The sequence below is a fragment of the Schistocerca gregaria genome, chromosome X (genome assembly GCF_023897955.1).
Source record: "Schistocerca gregaria isolate iqSchGreg1 chromosome X, iqSchGreg1.2, whole genome shotgun sequence".
In the NCBI taxonomy this organism is placed as follows: Eukaryota; Metazoa; Arthropoda; class Insecta; order Orthoptera; family Acrididae; genus Schistocerca; species Schistocerca gregaria.
The window spans coordinates 625,222,928-625,244,142 of NC_064931.1; the positions used below are offsets into that span (position 1 = coordinate 625,222,928).

General features: G+C 41.0%; 1 protein-coding gene across 1 annotated transcript in view; it reads right to left on the bottom strand.

Moving 5' to 3' along the window:
* LOC126298247 (glutamate receptor ionotropic, kainate 2-like) overlaps positions 1 to 21,215 on the bottom strand; it is a 415,381-nt gene that overhangs the window by 119,039 nt on the left and 275,127 nt on the right. Inside the window, exon 10 of the mRNA XM_049989551.1 lies at positions 4,554 to 4,692. Coding sequence (XP_049845508.1) covers positions 4,554 to 4,692 — 139 coding nt within the window. The remainder of the gene's footprint in view (positions 1 to 4,553; positions 4,693 to 21,215) is intronic.

Consider the following 21,215-nt stretch of genomic DNA (forward strand, 5'->3'; position numbering starts at 1 on the left):
GTTGCATGATTCTCCTGCAGACGGAATTAATCCTGTTAGTAACCGTTATTGTTACTTAAAACCATACTAACAAGCGGTTGGTGCACTGTCTCTTACAATTACATTCCTGCTGCCTTCAGTAAAGTAGCGGGACATACCTCGCGTACTAATAATAATAATAATAATAATAATAATAATAATAATAAGTTTAACAGTTCAAAGCTCGAATTGTGCTAAATAAAGACTTGTCACTGCATGTTGTGTTGGCAGCGCTGTCAATGAAACATGTTTCTAGCTTACTTCCAGTGTTTCCTTCCACCATAGTCATCGCTGACAATCATCTACTCAAAGCAGAAATACGAAGCGACCATTAAGCGTTTCTGAAGATAAACGACCGTGTAACAAGATATGTGCGCGTAACAGGCACTGCACGTTATGGTGGCAAACAAATCGGAACTGTCGAGTCGTTTATTTTGCCTGGAGAACCGTATCATATTTAACAGATAAAAAGAATTCCAAACAGAGACATGATCACCCAAGGAGCGGCGTCTCACACGTCTACCAGTGTGTGTAACAGCGAGGAAGATTAATTAATGTCAGGCGTGAGGCTGTCTGTGGTTTCGGTCTAGTAAGACCATCTAGAATCAGTTTCTGAGACTTACACGCACAATCTACCTAAGAGATTGATTGGAACGCGAACAGGAATAAACTCAGAGATAAAGCAACATTAGAAGAAGAAAATGGCTGCAATATTGGCAGCTTTAAGGGGCAGGTTTACATCGATGAAATGTAGATACAACGCAACAGTGCTGCAAATTGACACAACACACACTTGGAACAATTACATTTTTATTTTATTTAATTTTTGAGTGTAATTTACCTTTTAGATAGCTGATAATGTGAGTCCTAAAGTGATCTATCAGCGTACATTTCTCCTTCAAGAATAAAGGCAGATTAAACGACACTCATAAAAGGCATTTTTTTGCAAATAATTAATGTTTTTATTAGCGTCTTACTCGATGTCCGCCACTTAATATTTGTGTGTTTCCTTACTGATTATAGCTAGGTGAATATCCCAGTTTTGTTACGCATTAATTATTCCAATCTTCTATAAGTTCATATCCTCTTCTGCCTCTCTCTGACAATCTCTTCCTCGTCCCTGTGTCTCTCCATCTGCTCCTCTTTCCTTTCTCTGTCCATCTCCTTCTATCTCTCCTCTCTGTCCATTTGCCATTCCCCTCTCTCTGTCCACCTCCTCCTCCCTCCTATCTGTGTCCATCTCATGCTCCCGCCTCTCTGTCTGTCCATCTCCTATTACCACTTCTCTCTCCGTGTTATCAAAAAATGGTTCAAATGGCTCTGAGCACTATGGGACTCAACTGCTGTGGTCATTAGTCCTCTAGAACTTAGAACTACTTAAACCTAATGACATCACACACATCCATGCCCGAGGCAGGATTCGAACCTGCGACTGTAGCAGTCGCACGGCTCCGGACTGCGCGCCTAGAACCGTGAGACCACCGCGGCCGGCACACGGTACAATAATTATTCCCCAGTGGTGATGCTAGTTTTGTGAGAAAGAGGGTGAATTATTATATCTCCCCTGCCCACGTCACCGGCTCTCAATATTATTGAGCCTTTGTGGTTTACTTTGGATAGAAGTGGGAGTGATGGCTACCCACCCTCATCATTGTTACCTCAACTTGCCACTATTTTACTCTAAGAATGGCATAAATATTCCTTGAAAACCATACAGAACCTGTCTTTATCCATTCTGAGGTTTTCAATGCAACCGTGCTTCCCACGCCGTATTGGAAAATGGAAACGAAGTCCCATGTGCTGACAGAGCGTAGGAGGACGATGCGGGAGACCCACACCGCCGTACTAGGCACTGTCCGGATGGACGTAGGTTGCCGTTACCTTCCTCCGACCGTAATGGGGGTGAATGATGATAATGAAGACGACACAACAACACCCAGTCATCTCGGGGCAGATGAAAATCCCTGACGGTTTTTTTCATTTATTTGTTTATTTATTTATTTATTTTATTACAGAGGGCAGTTAACCCTCTGACCGAACACGCTGAGTTACCGTGCCAGCGATCCAATTCGTGCCAAGTCCTCAGCGAGAATTTTAACGTTCAAAGAGCAAAAACCATTCGAGATCAGAACACAAGCCAGAACGTCAACAGCACACGTAATAAGGGAATCAATAAGAAGAGATTCTCCTAAACATGCAAACATTTAAGGCCGAATATCCACACGTGCAGCTACTACGCTAGTATACACATGATTTACTTGAGTCGGTGGCCGCCGCAATTTTTGGCGCCTCGGAAACCAGAGGCTGTCTCCAGTACACACGGCGTGGGAGCCCCCTGTCGACGGCCATCGGTCCTATTTCGCTAGCTGCTAACATCGTTGCCAGTGCATTATCTGCAGGCGCCGATATCACAGTTTCCATATTTTTGTCCAGTATCTGTACATGCGCGTCAAAGATGAACTAAGAAGAATAAACTGACAATGTAGCATAACAATTATGTTATTTCGTCGGCTGAATAAACATTAAAGCAATAAATACATTTTCTAATGAACTCAAATGTATAAAGTCTTATGACGATTTCAAATGTATGCATTTTCACTTAGCAATGCCGTATTTCAAATAAGCTCGCAGTTGGATCCACACACTGTTTGCTAATGTCCATGTTGGCTTTATATCGAAAACCCATTTTGAGTCACTTATAACTGTGACACAGATTTTTAATCGACGGTGATGGTACCAATAGCACTCTTTTCGCGTGATAACTAAAAGTCAGCACGTCATTTCTGTGAACTTCTGTAAAACAGCTCAACAGTTCTATCATGATATTACCTATGTACAGCGATGGGCACTGGGATGCTGCTGGCTCCGTCTGCAGGATCGGTTATTTGCATTTGTTCGTATTCCACATTTATTTGTCATAAATCATCAACAAGCATCTAACTTGTTTTAATAAACTTCATTTCAGTCAGTGCTCACGTAAATTCCTTGATGTATGCAAGTTTGGACTTGGTTCTCTACTGATAATGATTAATAGAGGTAGGGAGAAATTCAGTTCTTACTTCATTCGCCCTCATTTTGAATTCCTGTGTTTTCTTTAAACAGTTTGGAACGATTGCATGACGCTTCTCGCAACAAGTCTTAGTTGTAAGTTACATGTACCATTCATCATCTAAACGATTCTCTTATGGAAATAACGAAGAACGTCTCAGTTTACAGGATATGTATACATGAATAATGTTAGCATTAATGAACTCATTATTTATTATTTTACAGGAAAAAAGTTTTGTTGCTGCTTATTGAACTCCTTTCTAAACCACTGGCAGTTGTATTGATGGGTAATACAGGTCATTTTTTCCTTTAGTGTTGTAGGAATGGACATGACTGTTCTTCTCGAATTGTGATGGATTATTTGTGACGAGTTTCATTAGTGAATGTTTGTATTATGAGGAGGAGGAGATTAGTGTTTAACGTCCCGTCGACAACGAGGTCATTAGAGACTGAGCGCAAGCTCGGGTGAGGGAAGGATTGGGAAGGAAATCGGCCGTGCCCTTTCAAAGGAACCATCCCAGCATTTGCCTGAAGCGATTTAGGGAAATCACGAAAAACCTAAATCAGGATGGCCGGAGACGGGATTGAACCGTCGTCCTCCCGAATGCGAGTGTTTGTATTATGACGGTGTAGTTAAAACTCCTTGAAAAGGTACCTACATGATGGTAGCGGGTGAATATCACATATTGTTCTTACTGCTCGCTTTTGTACAATCATTACTTTTTTTATAAGTGTGTAGTTATTCTAAAAATAATCCCATAAGACGTTATTGAGTCAAAAGTGAACGGGTAAAAGCCTAAATAACTGGTACAGTGTGACGTACCCTCAGCCATGCACTTCACAGTAATCCGTAGAGTACAGATGTAGATGTAGAAAATGTGTCAGGAGGTTGATTGATTTGTTTCCAAGGCTAGCAATGATCGAAGAGCGAATGTAGCTTATCTTAATTGTTTGAGAAGCTCCTTAATAAGCTTCTTTAATTTTAAGTTCTCATCCATGTGTACACCAAAACTTTGGAACATTCTATCCTGTTTACTATTAGCAGACCTCTGTTATTCCTTTTTAGGAGACCAAGCGTACTATCTTAAATTACCTGTATATCAGTAAGTTACTAAATTTTAACCTTCGTTTGTAAATAGGTATCATAAGTAACACTTTTTGGCGGAAATTCTAGAAGTACGTAGCAACCAGTTTCGTTTCTAGCTGCACTGATAGTGTGACGGTACCTTCTTATATGAGTTTTCCCTAAAGAAATATCTACTTTGTGTAAGTGTGCACACGAGAGTATAAACTAGTTAGCTGGAAACATTCGATCTGCTTTAAATACACTTGCGGCAAATTGTTTTATAATTTGCAACAAATGAGAAATTTTCACAAAAAAACTATCTGAGTTCTTCTATTAAATTTCCTTCGATTTTGTAGCAGAGAAAAATGATTACAATCTAATTAGACTTGTTGTGTGGATCGATTATTATTATTAAGCTTACCGTGCTAGTAGAAACAGCATCACAGACACTCCGAGGAACGCTGTAGCCATGTAGATCCAGACATCGATGGTGAACGGCTCCAGAAATGAAAACATATTTCTTTGCGGTCTCTCTGACTTTGTATACAGTATGCTGATTCCTGTCGAATGACAATAAAATATTAGCAATTTCACCTTATTATTTTTTTAAAATATTCTGCTCGATTATGTTATCAGATAATTTGCTGTACGGCAAAAATGAATAGGTTTTTTAACAATTTAGATGATTTCTGATTTATAGCATTGAAACGAAATGTTGTCTTTTGATAATATCTCATTAAAGTGAACCTTATTTTTCATTGTCATGAAAGCAATTCTACATGAAGATAAATCATACACTGCAAGAAAGATTAGTCTATCTGAAGGTACCAGTTAATTTCCTTCGCTTTTGAAGCAGAGAGGGACGATTACAATCTAATTACACTGATTGTGTAGTTCAGTTATGATCATTAAGCTTACAGTGGTAATAGAAACAGTATGACAGACAATCCGAGAAACGCTGAAGCCATGTAACCGTGCCTCTCTAGCCCCGATGTAATAATGAATTTTGAAGATATCGAGAGACGGCGAGACACTGTAATAACGTTTTATCATGCTTTGGGTGTACCATTAGAAAGAATGTACTATAAAAATATCTTTGTAGCCGAGGATGCAAGAAAACACTGATGTGCATCGGAAAATCTCTGTTATTGACTATAAACACTAATGTAGCATGTTTCAAAAACACGGTTTCACGTCTACGTAAATGACGACAGAAGCATGGGGTAAATTTTATCTTACGCATAAAGACATAAAAGTTTTTTGAACGACATTATCTTTACGCCAGTGACTGTTATAAGTTTTTATTACACTACTGCAATTTCAGCCTTAGGTCATTATCAAGTGCTGATATTACGGCACTTGATAATGGCATAAGGCTGAAATTGCAAAAGTGTAATAAAAACTTATAACAGTCACTGGCGTAAAGATGATGTCCTCCAAAAAATTTGTTATGACTGTGAATCCTCGCTACAACAAGTTAATACACAAAAGTTTATCTTGGCCACAATTCCAACTGCTAGTTCATGTGGTTGCCGATAAGGTTGTCTCTGGTACAGCTAGTTTTGTCGCTCGCTCTTTTGTTATCAAGGTGGCGATAATGCAGCAACAATAAGCGTTTGCGATCTCTGAACAGGTGCAATGCATTTGCAACTGAGCGGAGATATTTTAGTCGAGTGTAGGACACCACACTCTTTAGGGCCCTGCACACGCACACACCAACCGACAGACCGACAAACTTGGACCTGTGAGGCCACTTTGGGAACCGACCAACCACTCGACAGTTGACACCCCCCTCCTCTCGCCAACCATCCAACAAAAGTTCGTTTTTTGTTTGTGCGTGCGGGATTAAATGCTGTTGTAGTATACATGATAGAGCTCGAGGTTGACGAAACTTTAATTGCTTGGTTGGTTGATTCGGAGGAGGGGACCAAACAGCGAGGTCATCGGTCCCATCGGATTAGGGAAGGATGGGGAAGGAAGTCGGCCGTGCCTTTTCAAAGGAACCAACCCGGCATTTCCTTGAAGCGATTTACGGAAATCATGAAAAACCTAAATCAGGATGACCGGACGCGGGTTTGCACCGGCGTCCTCTAAAAATGAGAGTCCAGTGTGCTAACCACCGCGACACCAAGCTTGGTAAACTTTAATTACAGAACTGCTGGAGAAATTTAAAGCCCGCGAGGAGTATGGCAATAGAAATGCAAGAAATGAAGCATCTGTTTCATTTTTTAACTAATTTATAATGGTTTCATGTGGTACACAGAGAAAGTAAAAGGCATATATTTTGTGAATAGACATCAGTCGACGTTATGTATTTCTGTTTTTAGGTTTTTTTTCCAACACTGCCGGAAATGAAATCTAGTAACATAAATGCAGACATATCTGATCTTAGATTTAACTTCAGATGAGTGTCAGAAGTAAAACCTGAAAAGCGAAATATAGACATTCAACGGACTTTTATTCATAAAAAATACTTGCTTCATTGTTAAAAAGTGTTGAAATATCCAGCCGCTATCCAAACCTTCTCCTATGAAGAGCAAATCTACTAAATGTTTCATTTCTTTTGTGTCTGTTGTTTATGCTAAGTACAAACATCTTTCGTTTTATTTATTTTGCTTTACCGTGATACATTTTCTCAGGCAACTCTAAGTTACGTTGCAGGTTGCAGGAATCATTTTAGATAGTAGCTATGGGGATACAACTGCACTGAATTTGAACTCCTCGTAACACCTGGTAGCAGCTGGAAACCGTAGAGTAGCTAAGTCCTCCTCGCAACTTACAGCCTATCTCATGTCTGTATTCTCTTTCGTTAAGAATGGTTGTATGATGTTCAGCCCCAAAATGCATGTTTCATTCATTTTTTGATGATTTCGAAAATCATCGGCTCCCAGCTCCTTAAGTAACAGAGCGTGGCCGAATTTCTTTCTTTTTATTAGCCGCTTCTTTGATCATAGCTTTCTCTCGGCTTTTTTGACCTTGTTGCCTCTAAAACATCCAAGTTTTTGTTTCGGTGTAAAATGAGTCGAAATCTCGCGGAACATAACCTCAACGCAAGATTAAAAAAAAAAATCACAATAGAGCGGCTTTATGATCACTGAGTGCAATTGATACAGACATGTGTAGGTTGCCACGAAGTTGATCGGTCGGTCAGTAAGCCAATATGTTGGTGAGTGTATAGGGCCCTTTACAGCACAAACGACAAAAAAAATGGCTCTGAGCACTATGGGACTTAACATCTTAGGTAATCAGTCCCCTAGAACTTAAAACTACTTAAACCTAACTAACCTAAGGACATCACACACATCCATGCCCGAGGCAGGATTCGAACCTGCCACCGTAGCAGTCGCGCGGCTCCGGACTGAGCGCCTTTTTTTTTTTTAATCTCATTTTGTTCGCTTTTGTTCGTTGAATCTGCTCGGGGCGGACGTCGTCAGACATCCGTTTAAGTTCGTTATTGATCGATTAACTCAGTTTTTTGTTACAGAGGGCTGCTAACCCTCTGACCGAACACGCTGAGCTACCGTGCCGGCTGGCGCCTAGAACCGTGAGACCACCGCGGCCGGCCATTGTCGATTCGTTTAACGTTGAATTTATGCATTACCACTTCTGCAACCGATAAGTTGGAGGTGTACGGTGACAGTATTGTCTACGTCGATAAGAAAAGGAAATTTATGTATTTAGATTTTATATGGTGTGACGTGACAGCAAATGGTGTGCCTGCTTAGCTAAAATGCGTTTAAAGGGGGGTCGATACAGCTGTCAGCGTGGGAGCGATGCGGAAGGTAACAGCAGTACACATGTTGCAACACGGCAGTAATCTGTCCAGCCAACAATTACATTACATCAGCAGGCTGGACAGCGACAGCGCCACCGACATGGTTTACAATATTCCAAATTACGCGTATGCAAATTAACATCTGCCAAGCTGCGACTCAGCCCAGCAACATTCGTGAAGCCACTTACTTTATAGCTGCGTCGTAACAGGAAGCAATATGAAGCACAGAATTGACAGCACTAATAGAAAAACTTTACAAGACAGGCTCGTACGAACCATAATGTTTAGTTGAACTCTAGTAACCGATACGTACATTAGCCTTTTTTATTGGCTGCCCGAATTACTGCATTAAAACATTTGGCAGTAATGGATTAAAAATGTAGCTTACAGATAATAGCCGGCCATTGTGGCCGAGCGGTTCTAGGCGCTTCAGTCTGGAACGGCGCTGCTGCTGCTACGGTCGCAGGTTCGAATCCTGCCTCGGGCATGGATGTGTGTGATGTCCTAAGGTTAGTTAGGTTTAAGTAGTTCTAAGTCTAGGGGACTGATGACCTCAGATGTTAAGTCCCATAGGGCTTAGAGCCATTAGAACTAGGCTATGGTGAACACTATATATATGAATTGCCTATGGCTCTCCATTTCCTTACAGCCTATAATTTGTGAGATGGTAGACAGGAGAGGCTAAAGCGCCTGGGTATGACAGACGACATGGTCCATGGTCACGCGGTTCCGTGCACAGGTTGGCATAGTCGCGAGAAGGTAGCGTATTGCTATTAGATTATAGCATACGACACGCGTCAATCAGCAATTGGTGGGCTGGACCGACCACGATTTAATACGCGGCTTTCAGAACGGTAGCAGCTAAATTGAAGGTTACTACTAGTGGCTTTCCCCAAGCGAGTGTGAAATTGGTGCATGGCAGGAGGTTGCCGATATGACAGAAACACAAATGTGGCTAATTATTTCACTGACACATGAATAAAACCAATACCAATGAAGCTACGTAATTGGAAATGGCTCCACTAGAAACGGAAATATAAGGCAAGGATACACGTTTAATGATCCTCTTTGTTTGGTGGAATAGTGCATTAGCTAAGGATGATGAAATAGTATATTTACACTCTTTGAAATAAAACGTGGCCGGCGGCCGCACAGTCTAAGCCTGCGTCGGTCGAGATTTTGGACAAATCACAAGGCTAAGCTGATACTTCCTCAAGTACGGCTATCTGCACAATCCGCAACAATGTAGGCTGCCGAAGTTACTGGAGGAAGTTTCCAGAATGAGTATTTCACTCTGCAGTGGAGTGTGCGCTGATATGAAACTTCCTGACAGATTAAATCTGTGTGCCGGACCGAGACTTCAACTCGAGTTCGAGTCTCGGTCCGGCACACAGGAAGTTTCGTTACTGGAGGAAGTTTGTCTTCTGTTTGAGCAGTTATGAAACGCCCGTAGATAAGTGGTAAATAGCGTGTCGTCTGAATGCAGTTTCTTGCAGTCGAAACTGCTCGTCGCCTATACTTTCACAGCATCTTTCGACTGAATGTTGAAGTCTTGAATGTAATGGTGGAACAGCTACAACGTATTTTATTTTCTGACATACCAGTGGTAATAGTTCCGTCCAATAATATTTTTGCGACAGATTTCTTGGCCGATTTTCTGCCTTTGAACGTCGCTTATATCAGACCTCACCAGGACCTAATGCTGGCACAAGGCAGCGGCTGTCGCCACGAAGCCCTCGCCTTGTGACGAAAGCGTCAGCTACCGCTCATCGCTTTGGCGAGTATTAAGTGCTTTAATGTTGTCGAGTAATGCTCCACAAAAAAGTCTATGTCTTGCATTACACCTAAAGTACGTTGTTTAATGCTCTTATTAATACTTTCTACCTCGTTTATTTCCCATTTAGAAACGATTCCCCATGCAGTTGTTCGCCAGTAATTCGCAGTTTTTCGTCAGGCCGCACTAAGTAACTGTGGTGTAATCAGTTTTAATGTCACCGTCTTATTTCTTAGCGTAAATGTATGCGATAAACTGTGTGAAAACCTTGCAGTGCTTCCTCTATATCAGCGCAGGCACACTACACATTTTGAGATAGCCGGCCGAAATGGCCGAGCGGTTCTAGGAGCTACAGTCTGGAACAGCGCGACCGCTACGGTCGCAGGTTCGAATCCTGCCTCGGGCATGGATGTGTGTGATGTCCTTAGGTTGGTTAGGTTTAAGTAGTTCTAAGTTCTAGGGGACTGATAACTTCAGAAGTTAAGTCCCATAGTACTCAGAGCTATTTGAACCAACATTTTGAGATACACTTATGGATTTATGGGGAACTTAACGCTGATCGAAAGTGATATTAAAGGTACTAAATTGCTGATTTTTGAAGCTACACAGAGTGGAAGGAAGTTGCTAAAGTCGGTGTCAGCAAACATCTACGGGGGTGCCTAATTGCTCTTACACACATTTAGCACGGAGAAACTATATTTACTTCATAACTATTCCCGCGACATTGTGTCCTCCGTGACGAACAAATCTCAAATTCGTGTTGTTGACGGTCAAATCGAAGTTCTTTAGAGACGTCTGTATAGTGAAGAAGCTTGGTATTCACAAAGCAGACATCTATGACCATTAACATCTACATCTACATCTACATGGTTACTCTGCAATTCACAGTTAAGTGCCTGACAGAGGGTTCATCGAACCATTTTCATACTACTTCTATACCATTCCACTCTCGAATGGCGCGTGGGAAAAAGAAACATCTAAATCTTACCGTTCGAGTTCTGATTTCTCTCATTTTAAGTCCCTAGACGCTAAAGGAAGCCGATTCCATGTCACTGATGGTTCCTTCGAATCTTTCCAGCTACTTTTTTTCTGTTTTGTTGCTTGGTACTCGTAAAGCAGACCACTTTGCCGGCTCCCAGGAGGTATTGGATAGAGGTTGACAGAAAGCGTATGAAGTCTATTCGAAATCGAATGTCACAAGTGGACCACGCACTTGATTACGCAGAATTGCCATTTTACTTTACGTATATGTGTAAATAAAAGCAAGAAGAAACTCTAATTTATCCGTTACTATACATCACGAACACAGTAGCGGAACAAAATTCTCCAAGAAAAATTTCCATTTACAGTTATAACACTAAACTAGCAGTTGGGACAATGGTAAACCAGCTATACACTGATCAGCCACAACATTCTGGCCACCGACCTACTATCGATATAAATCTGTCCAGGCGATAGCAGCGTCGCCTGGTGAGTAATGACCGTCAGATACACACACGGTGCATGTAGTATCAGTGAGTGTGCTGTCCGTGTGTAGACTGGGGAAGGCGTGCGATCTATCTGAATCTGACCGAGGAAAAATTGTAATGGCTCTGAGGCTCGGCTCGAGCATTTCGGAAACAGCACGACTTGTTGGGTGTTCGAGGAGTGTTGTGGTGAGTGCCTTCAACACGTGGGGAAACCAAGGTGAAACCACGGCCAGACGTTATGGGGTTGGGTACTCACCTCTCGTTACAGATGTTGCCATGAGACTTTAACACTGGGCAAAGTACAAGTGTGTATCGTGCACTGGTTGCAGGCCACGTATACCCCTTCATGACGAATATGTTTCCCGACGGCAGTGACACTTCTCAGCAAGATAATACGACATGCCACAAGGCCAGACGTGTGCTGGAGGGATCGAGGAACACAGTGGTGAGTTCCAGTTGATGTGCTGACCCCTCAACTCGCCAGATCTGAACCCGATCGAACACATCTGGCATGTGATTGAACGTGGCGTCAAAGCTCATCGTCCGTCCCCGAAATTTACGGCAGTTAGGTGGCTTACGTGTGCGGATGTGGTGATACTCCATCTAGCGATTTATCAAGCCCTCATTACTTCCATACCACGACGCGTCGCCGCTGTTATCCGTGTCAAAGACGGATATACTGGCTGTTAGGTAGATGGTCATTATGTTCTGGCTGATCATTGTATGTAGCAGTGGCAGAGTTCATACTACATATTCGATTGTTGAATAATATACTGTGACACGAATTTATCTGTCGTTACGGTGTTAAACCAACAGAATTTGGTGTGAAATTTTATCTTCGTCACGGTCTCCTGGTGTCGCCTTAGTTACTGTGCTTTTCCTATTGCCCTACTAACGAAACGATAAGGTAAATGTGCGTATTCCGTTTGGCGAGACATCCGACACTCGGTTCTTCCAGATTCACTGTTCATGTGAACCGGTACTAAATAGGGATATGAAAGGTCTTGCGAGTGAACGAGTAGTAATAATAATCATCATAGTAACAATAACACAGTAATAACGAATGAAGTTTATTGCAATGGAGAGGAAAGTGAATGAATAAAAACAATAAATAAAAGTAGGCTGATCGTTCAGTTGGCACGATGAAAAGATTTTCTTAGCATTTTAGCATTGAGTTACGTTTTGGCTATTTGCTGAGAAAAAAGAAAAACTGAAGCGATATACATTGGTAATACAACGAAATTTGAACCATCAACTACCCTTGCCTTAGATCACGAGAACAGTATGGCGCCATGCAGCAAACATGACACAGCATAGTTTAACTCTCGACCATTGCTCTAGTAGTAATTAATGATGACAATCCACAACATGAAATACAACAACAGTTAAAATTTAAGCTTTGAATTACCTTCCTAGAGTAGAAAAATGAAATTTATGATCTCGATGTTATATAAACGCTGTGACTATTCAGATTATTTCATCAGTAATAAGGCTTAGCAATTTCACTCCCGAAGGGGAATGAACGATCAGGATTATTCAGACACACTATCATCTGCGTTAGTGTCTGCGTCTTATGTGCACTAGAAATATGAAGAACTTCTTTGACAGTTCGCAGTGTCTTCACTTCTGTCCACAGCCTGCTCCCACCAGTCCACAATCGAGCTGCGCTTGCAGACGCCGATCTTATGAATGGCTGCAAACAGATAGTTATCACACCATTGGAAAATGGGGCTTGCGGCGAAAGCTTGTTTTAACGAAACTACGAATGTGTCTTGTCCACAAAGTCAAGAAACAGTAAGGTAAAATGCACTGCTGCTCCAAACGGGCTGTATCTGCATCTAGTCTTGTGGCATATACAACTACAATATCAGAAATACCACCAAATTGTGGATATGTTTTCGACAATAGCTTAATACATCGTTGACACAGAATAATAAATGAAATCGTGAATTCGTAGGGGAGCATTGAACATATTACTATTGAAGCTAAAACAAAATAGAAGAAATAAGCAAATGTGCAGTTGTGTGCACTTTCATAAGTTTCTGACTTCCAGATCTGCTGTAGGTAATGTATAATAACAAGTTTGTTCATTGCTTCCGTGATTTTTCCCGTCTTGGTTGACACCGAGATGATGAACAAAATAAACATTCTTGCCACTGATAGTTCCTACGAATGTGCTCAGAGCGTTTCTCTTGTTTTGTTGGTGACACATGGCATGGAGGATTAATATTCGTCACTTATGACAGTTAACAATCCACTTAAAGATGCGGCGAAAGGAATTGGTAAAATACACCTTTTGTAGCAAAATTGTAACTGATTTCGGAAGCAGCTACCGTTTTAGAAAGTGAGCACTTTACATCTATGCGGACCAGGCATTGCTGAAGTAAACATTCTCTCATTGCAATAATCGTAGCTGAGGTAGATACAATAACGTGGAAGGGGAGAGTAAGGGTAGCTCATACAAGAAGCGACACTTTTGGAGTCAAAAACTTTTGCTTTGCTAACCCAGTGTGATATCTTAAGTTGGAGTTATTCAGAATACTTAATCGAGCTGACAAGACAAAATCAAGCGAATTTAGCAGGATCAATCAGTCTCACACCCGCAATTCATTGTTATGACAACAGAGTCGTCAAAGCAAAATATAAGACGTTGCAACGCCTTCACTTCTGTAGTGGCAAAAAGAATGCGTCGTGGCAGCTGGAATCATGCTTGATCGCGACTGAACTACCGATGTAGCACATTGTCCCACACTAGACTGCATCATACATGGTTCCAGCTACGATAAAGCATTTTGCTTGCCACAAGCGTAATAAAGACTTCCAACGTTGTACGTATTTTTTGGTAGCTCTGTTGTCATGACAATGATACGTTTCTGAGATGGGTGTAACAAACTTAAGCCCACTTCTTTTTCCATAAATTAATACCCACGACCAAAAATGTGGAAAATTGATTGTGAACCTTTACAGTCACAGTTATTTGATACAATATAGTCATTTAATTTTTGGTAGCAGAAACGTCGTGAGCAGAACATAAAAACAATAGAAAAACATGGTAAAGGCGGGACGCGAGCCACCAATGTTTATGGCTGCTGACCAATGTTATGTCAGCTGGAGAGAGTTAATAAGTAAGTGACATTTTTAGCAGTAATGTAATTACACCATTTGCAATTTTAATAATACTGAAGGGTCGCATACTCTGTCAAGAGATCAATGTAATCTTACGTTGTCTTCATCTGTAAGCCTGAAAAAATTTGAAAAGCAAGTGGAAAAACCATATAATGGCGTAACACCAAACGAACGTTTCGAAGCTATGTGTTCACGAACAGATAACGATTTCTTTTATTTCCTGTTTTGCGATGGTGACAAAAAACTAAATTTCCTTTGCATGTAACATTCGGAATCTTCATTTGCTACGATTTCCGCCTCTGTCGTTGTCTAATTCAAATTGACTCCACCCCAGTTGGTAGCTGGGGATATCATGTCACAAGGGGATTCCGAACAAAGGTAGAGACCTACCATCTTCATTTGGCTTTTCCAGAGGTGAAGGACGTCTTTTCGAGCGTTTTAGAATTTTTGTCTCAGTTTAGAATCTAAAACGAGACCACTGGAATACTGAGCAAGAACCAATCCACTGGACCACACGAACCCACAAAAATCCTTTCCCAGCGATCGACTTACATTGAAATTGCTCAATAATATGAGCTTACTATATCTAAATATACATGATTACTCTGCAGTTCATATTTAAGTGCCTGGCGGAGGGTTCATCGAACCATCTTCAAGCTACTTCTCTTCCGTTACACTCTCGAACAGCGTGGGAAAACCGAACACTCAAATCTACCCGTGTGAGCTTCTATTTCTCTTAATTTGTTGTGATGATAATTTCTCCCTATGTAGATATTTGACACTCTGAGGCGAAATTTGATGACTGTTTTATGAGAAGGTCCTGTCGCTGCGAAAAACGCCTTTGTTATAATGACTGCCACCCCAATCATATCCGTGCCACTCTCTTCCCTATTTCACGATAATACAAAACTAGCTGCCCTTCTTTACACTTTTTCGATGTTCTCCGTCAGTTCTATCTGATACGGATCTGACACCACAGCAGTACTTTAGAAGAGGGCGGACAAGAATAGTGGAAGCATCTTCTGTAGTAGACCTGTAGCATTTTCTAAGTGCTTTCCTCTCAGCATTACTTACGTCATCGTTCCAGTTTAAGGTATTCATAATTTGAATTCCTAACTATTTAGGTCAGCTTACAGCCTTTTGATTTGAGTGATTTATCGTGTAACCTAAATTTTGCGGATTCTTTCTATACTTATGTGGATGACTCCACACTTTTCATTATTTAGAGTCAAGTTTCACTACTTGCGCCACACAGATGCCTTGTCTAAGTCATTTTGCAACTCGTTTTGATCATCTGATGACTTTACAACATGGTAAATGATAGTATCATCTGCAAACAATTTAAGAGGGCTGCTTAAACTGTCTCCTAAATCGTTTTCGTAGATCATGAACAGCGGAGGGCCTATAACACTTCCTTGGGAAACGCCAGGTATTAGTCCTGTTTTACTCGATGACTTCCCGTCAGTTGCTACGAATTGTAGCCTTTCTGACTGAAAATCATGAATCCAGTCACACTACCTACTTTATTTACTAAACTACAATAACACTACTAAAGGTGTCTGTCTGATGGAACCTCAAATACAATTTACTATGTATTGTAAGTCGTCAGTAATAGCTAATTCTATCAAGAACATATCCCGGAAAGAGCTCGCAGTTGCATGTCCTGGTCAAAGTAGTTCCTGCACGAGAACTTCCTGTCGATGCAGGAGAGGAGAGCACGAAGACGCCGGCCGGCTGACGTCAGGCAGTTCAGGTCGGGTCATCACGATGCATCGCTCGTTGTACCTATGACCGACGGCTCACGTTGCTGCACTCTTATAGCAAGGGTATAATTATTTATTTACGGTGTATGATCCGATATTTTGTGCGAAATACCGTGTGATCAAAAAATCAGTATATATTTGAAAACTGAATAAATCACGCAATAATGTAGATAGAGAAGTACAAACTGACACACATGCTTGGAATGACATGGGGCTTTATTAGAACCAAAAAAAATACAAAAGTTGAAAAAATGTCCCACAAATGGCGCTTCAACTGATCAGAATAGCAATAATTAACATAACAAAGTAAGACAAAGCAAAGATGATGTTCTTTACAGGAAATGCTCAATATGTCCACCATCATTCCTCAGCAATAGCTGTAGTCGAGGAATAATGTTGTGAACAGCACTGTAAAGCATGTGCGGAGTTATGGTGAGGCATTGGCTTCGGATGTTATCTTTCAGCATCCCTAGAGATGTCGGTCGATCACGATACACTTGCGACTTCAGGTAACCCCAAAGCCAATAATCGCACGGGCTGAGGTCTGGGGACCTGCGAGGCCAAGCATGACGAAAGTGGCGGCTGAGCACACGATCATCACCAAACGACGCGCGCAAGAGGTCTTTCACGCGTCTAGCAATATGGGGTGGAGCGCCATCCTACATAAACATCGTACGTTCCAGCAGGTGTTTTTCAGCCAGGCTGGGGATGATGCGATTCTGTAACATATCGGCGTACCTCTCACTCGTCACGGTAGCAGTTACAAAACCAGAGTCCTCGAAGAAAAAAGGGCCGATAACGGTGGATGTGGTAAATCCAACCCATACCGTGACTTTCTCGTCGTGCAATGGAGTTTCCACGACAGTTCTAGGTTTTCCATAGCCCAAATTCTGCAGTTGTGGGCGTTGACAGACCCTCGGAGCGTGAAATGAGCTTCGTCGGTCCACAAAAACTTACTCAACCAATGGTCATCTTCCGCCATCTTTTGAAACACCCGCACCGCAAATGCCCTCCACTTCACTAAATCGCCAGTTAACAGTTCATGATGCCGATGGATTTTGTACGGATAGCATCGGAGGGTACGCCTAAGTGCCAACCAAACAGTAGTGTATGGAATGCCGGTGAGACAAGCGACTGCACGAGCGCTGACTTCCTCCTGCATAGACAAACCCGCTACAGCCTTCATTTCCTCCTGAACTGTCTCAGCAGCATTACGCCTTGCGCTCGGTCGGCCACTACGGGGTCTATGGTCTAAACAACCCGTGGCTTCAAACTTCGACATCATTCTCGCCACAGCTGCATTTGTCAACGGACCTTTACCCGTTCAAATCCCCTTCCTATGGCGATAGGATCGTAACGCTGAACTAGCACATTCCCCATTCTGGTAATACAGCTTCACTAAAAGCGCCTTTTCAGGTAACGTCAACATGCTGCAACTGCTGGCGCATCTGATCCTCTCTCTCATTACAGCTCCTTTTATACATGATTGTCATGCGCAGTCACTGACGTTTTGCTGTCCAGCGCCATCTGTCGGTCATTTTGTGAACTTTATTTTTATTTTTTATTCTAACAAAACCCCATGTCATTCCAGGCATGTGCGTCAATTTTTACCTCTCTATCTACATTATTCCGTGGTTTATTAAGTTTTCAAATTTATACTGACTTTTTGATCACCCGGTATCTTCGGTAAGCCGAGTGAACACCGCGCAGTAACAACAACGTTGTGACCATCACTCATGAAACAATTCATGCCGCGAATATTGAAGCATGTGATTAAACATTGTCAATAAATTGTATCTGAAGAGAATACGAGAGCACAAGTTCCAAAACAGGTAGTTACGTTAAATGAAACTTTATTTGTAGCTGACTACAATTCAGTCTACTACACTAATTTTAATTTCATTCCTTCTACTGATAATATCCAGAACGCATTCCCACCTGCTCTGAACTTTGTGTTGCCTGCGTGGTTGAATTAAGTAAGACAGTTTTGTGCCAGCTGACAGTTTGAAATGAATGCAGGCAAGCGCAAAGCTTTTCACGGTTATACAGTTTTTTCTCCTCTTTACAACTTGTTACTCACTACAGTAATTCACAGAATAATTTAGGGGATATTCCGTCTGAAGGGAGTAATGAATACAAGATCGTAAATAAAAAAGAAGAGAATTACAAGACTGTAAATAAAAAAAAGAAGAGAATTGAAACGCCGAGCTGTGTTTACACTCAGATCAATTGGTAAATAAATGTGACGGTACATCGGCGAAAACTAGTATCGAGATGCTTCTGAAGCATCATGCCAGACAATTCTCATTGTCCAACAACGGCTGTTGGTTTAGTCGTTACAATCGATATCTAATTCCTGCCACGGAAAGATCTGTCCAGCTGTACGTTACTTTCACGGAGGCTATAATACCCAGAACACTACACAGATGCTCTATCTTAGTTTGTGGATAAATTATTTATTATTTTGATTATAGATTGTTCTGTTAGGTGAAAGGAATTTTCTGTTCTGACTAAAGCCCTTCAGCTAAGAATTGTTGCAGAAGGGGTTTTCACTGACAGCAGCTTTAGTGGCATGTAAACGAAGTCCTTCGATAACTCGTGAGACATGGGTTCTATTTCTGATATTAAAGTATGTGCTTCTAGACCATTTTACTGTGGGAAATTCAAATATGTAAACAAAATATCGTTGTCAGGGATACTTATATATATATATATATATATATATATATATATATATATATATATATATATATATATATATATATATATAGTGTCAGTCTTAACGAGTGGGTGTTTGAGCTGACAAGTAACTATCTGTCATTTTTCCGAGCACGGTTAAATTTTTTAGTTCCTGTGTGTAAACTGATTGAGCCTGGTGCTGAAGGTAAAACGACTGATTGTTTTTACACATCAGCGTTCCTCTAGTTCCCTACTATTAATATAATACAGGTGCATTACCAAAGTAGTATTTTTAAATTTGCAGTAATGGCACATCGTCTTGGATGTCGATATATGCCGGACAACTTCTGCCACATGTGTGGGGAGTTCACTTTTGCCAGAAATAGGAAGAAAATTTCTTCAGTCATAAAGAAAGCATACAAAGATAAGTTTGGAGTAGAGGTAGGAGACCAAGATGAAGAACAGCACCACATTTCTGCTGTGCTACATGTTACTGCACACTAATTCAGTGGTGGAAAGGTAAAGAGAATGTGGCGTTGTTTGCTGTTCCCATGGTGTGGAGGGAGCCTAAGGACCACGTTACTGATTTTTATTTCTGTCTAACAAAATTTCAGGGTTTTACAAACAAAAAGTCGAAGAGGCACATTGTTTACCCTGATCTTCCTTCAGCGAGAATGCCAGTGCAGCATTCCGACAACCTTCCAATACCTTCAAGAGCTCGAGGTCAAATTTCGAGTGACAGTGAAATAAGTAGTAGAGAAGAAATCACAGATGATGATTCTTTATATCACTGCACAAGTGAGTCATCGCCACATTTGTTAACACAGGCAGATTTAAATGATTTAGTACGTGATCTAGGACTAAGTAAACAAAAGGCGCAGCTGCTTGGTTCAAGATTACAAGAGTATAGTCTAATGCGCCAAAGTACTAAAATCAGTGTGTTCAGGCACAGAGAACATGCCTTTATTTCTTATTTTTCAATTGACGAAGCACTGACATTTTTCATTGACGTTGCTGGCCTGATGAAAGTGCTGAACTTCACTTATATTTCACAGGAGTGGAGACTTTTCATAGAAGCATCGAAAACAAGTCTGAAGGGTGTTTTTCTCCATAGCGGAAATAAAATACCGTCTATTCCAGTAGCTCACACTAATTTGACAAAAGAGAATTACAAATTCGAACAAAGGATGCTAAATTCATTAAAATACAATGGACACAAATGGAAAAGATGTGCAGATTTCAAGGTAATTGCTATGGTACTGGGAACGCTACAAGGCTACACAAAGTATGCCTGTTATCTTCGCGAGTGGGATAGTCGAGACCGAAATTCTCACTACGTGAAAAAGAAATGGCCTAGGCGAAGATGGAAAGTTGGTGAAAAGAATGTACAACATGGAAGTCTGGTAGCTCCTGAATATATACTACTTCCACCGCTTCACATCAAACTTGGCCTGATGAAACAATTCGTGAAGGCCATGGATCCATCAGGCTGTGGGTTTGCATATCTAGCTACCAAATTCCCCCGACTTTCAGCTGCAAAAATAAAGGAAGGTGTATTTGTGGTCCCACAAATCAGGGAGCTGCAGAAAGATGCAAATTTTGAAGCATGTTTAACTGATAAAGAAAAAACCGCATGGGACTATTTCAAGATGGTGTTGGAAAACTTCCTCGGAAGAAGAAGAGCTACTAACTACAAAGCAATGGTGAAGGATATGATCAAAGCATATCAGGATTTGGGGTGCAATATGTCTTTGAAGGTACGTATGATGGACTCTCATCTGGACTACTTCACAGAGAGTTGTAGTGACGTATCGGATGACCATGGGGAAAGATTCCATAAAGAAATTTCTACCATAGAAAGGCGCTATGAAGGGAAGTGGGTACTTTCTATGTTAGCAGATTATTGCTGGAATATCATTCGAGAGAAGACAAATTCACAATACAAGAGAAAAAAAGTGATGTGTATTACAAGGCAGTGGCTCATTGTTTGTCAATTTTCTGTAATTTCTCATGTCAAATAAATGTTTCAAAGTGTATACACAAAGGTTACTGTGTTATATGTTAGATCCCACCCTCCATTAATGTGATGAACTTATAACATCATAAAGATGTGCATTTGTTTGTCGAATTTCACCTCACGTTTGCTGCACTATATCAGAAACTGAAAAGAGAAATAAAATTGCTATTACTCATAAACTATCCCTGACAGAATAAAACCAAAAACCGTTTTCAATTCAGCACTCAAAATACAACTAGGATCACAATAGTTTTTATCAGAAATAGAAAAAAAGGTTTTTTGTAGAACAGTGTAATGGATGTAACTGACGAAAGGAGAAAAATAGAGAAATGCATCAAATGAAGCAGACAAGAGAATACGAACGTCTAAAACATGAGATTGTCAGGATGTGCAAATTGGCTAGGTCGGAAGTGCTGGAGAAAAAATGTAAGGTCTTAGGATCATGCTTTGAGTATGGGAAAGACAGATGCCACATGTAAC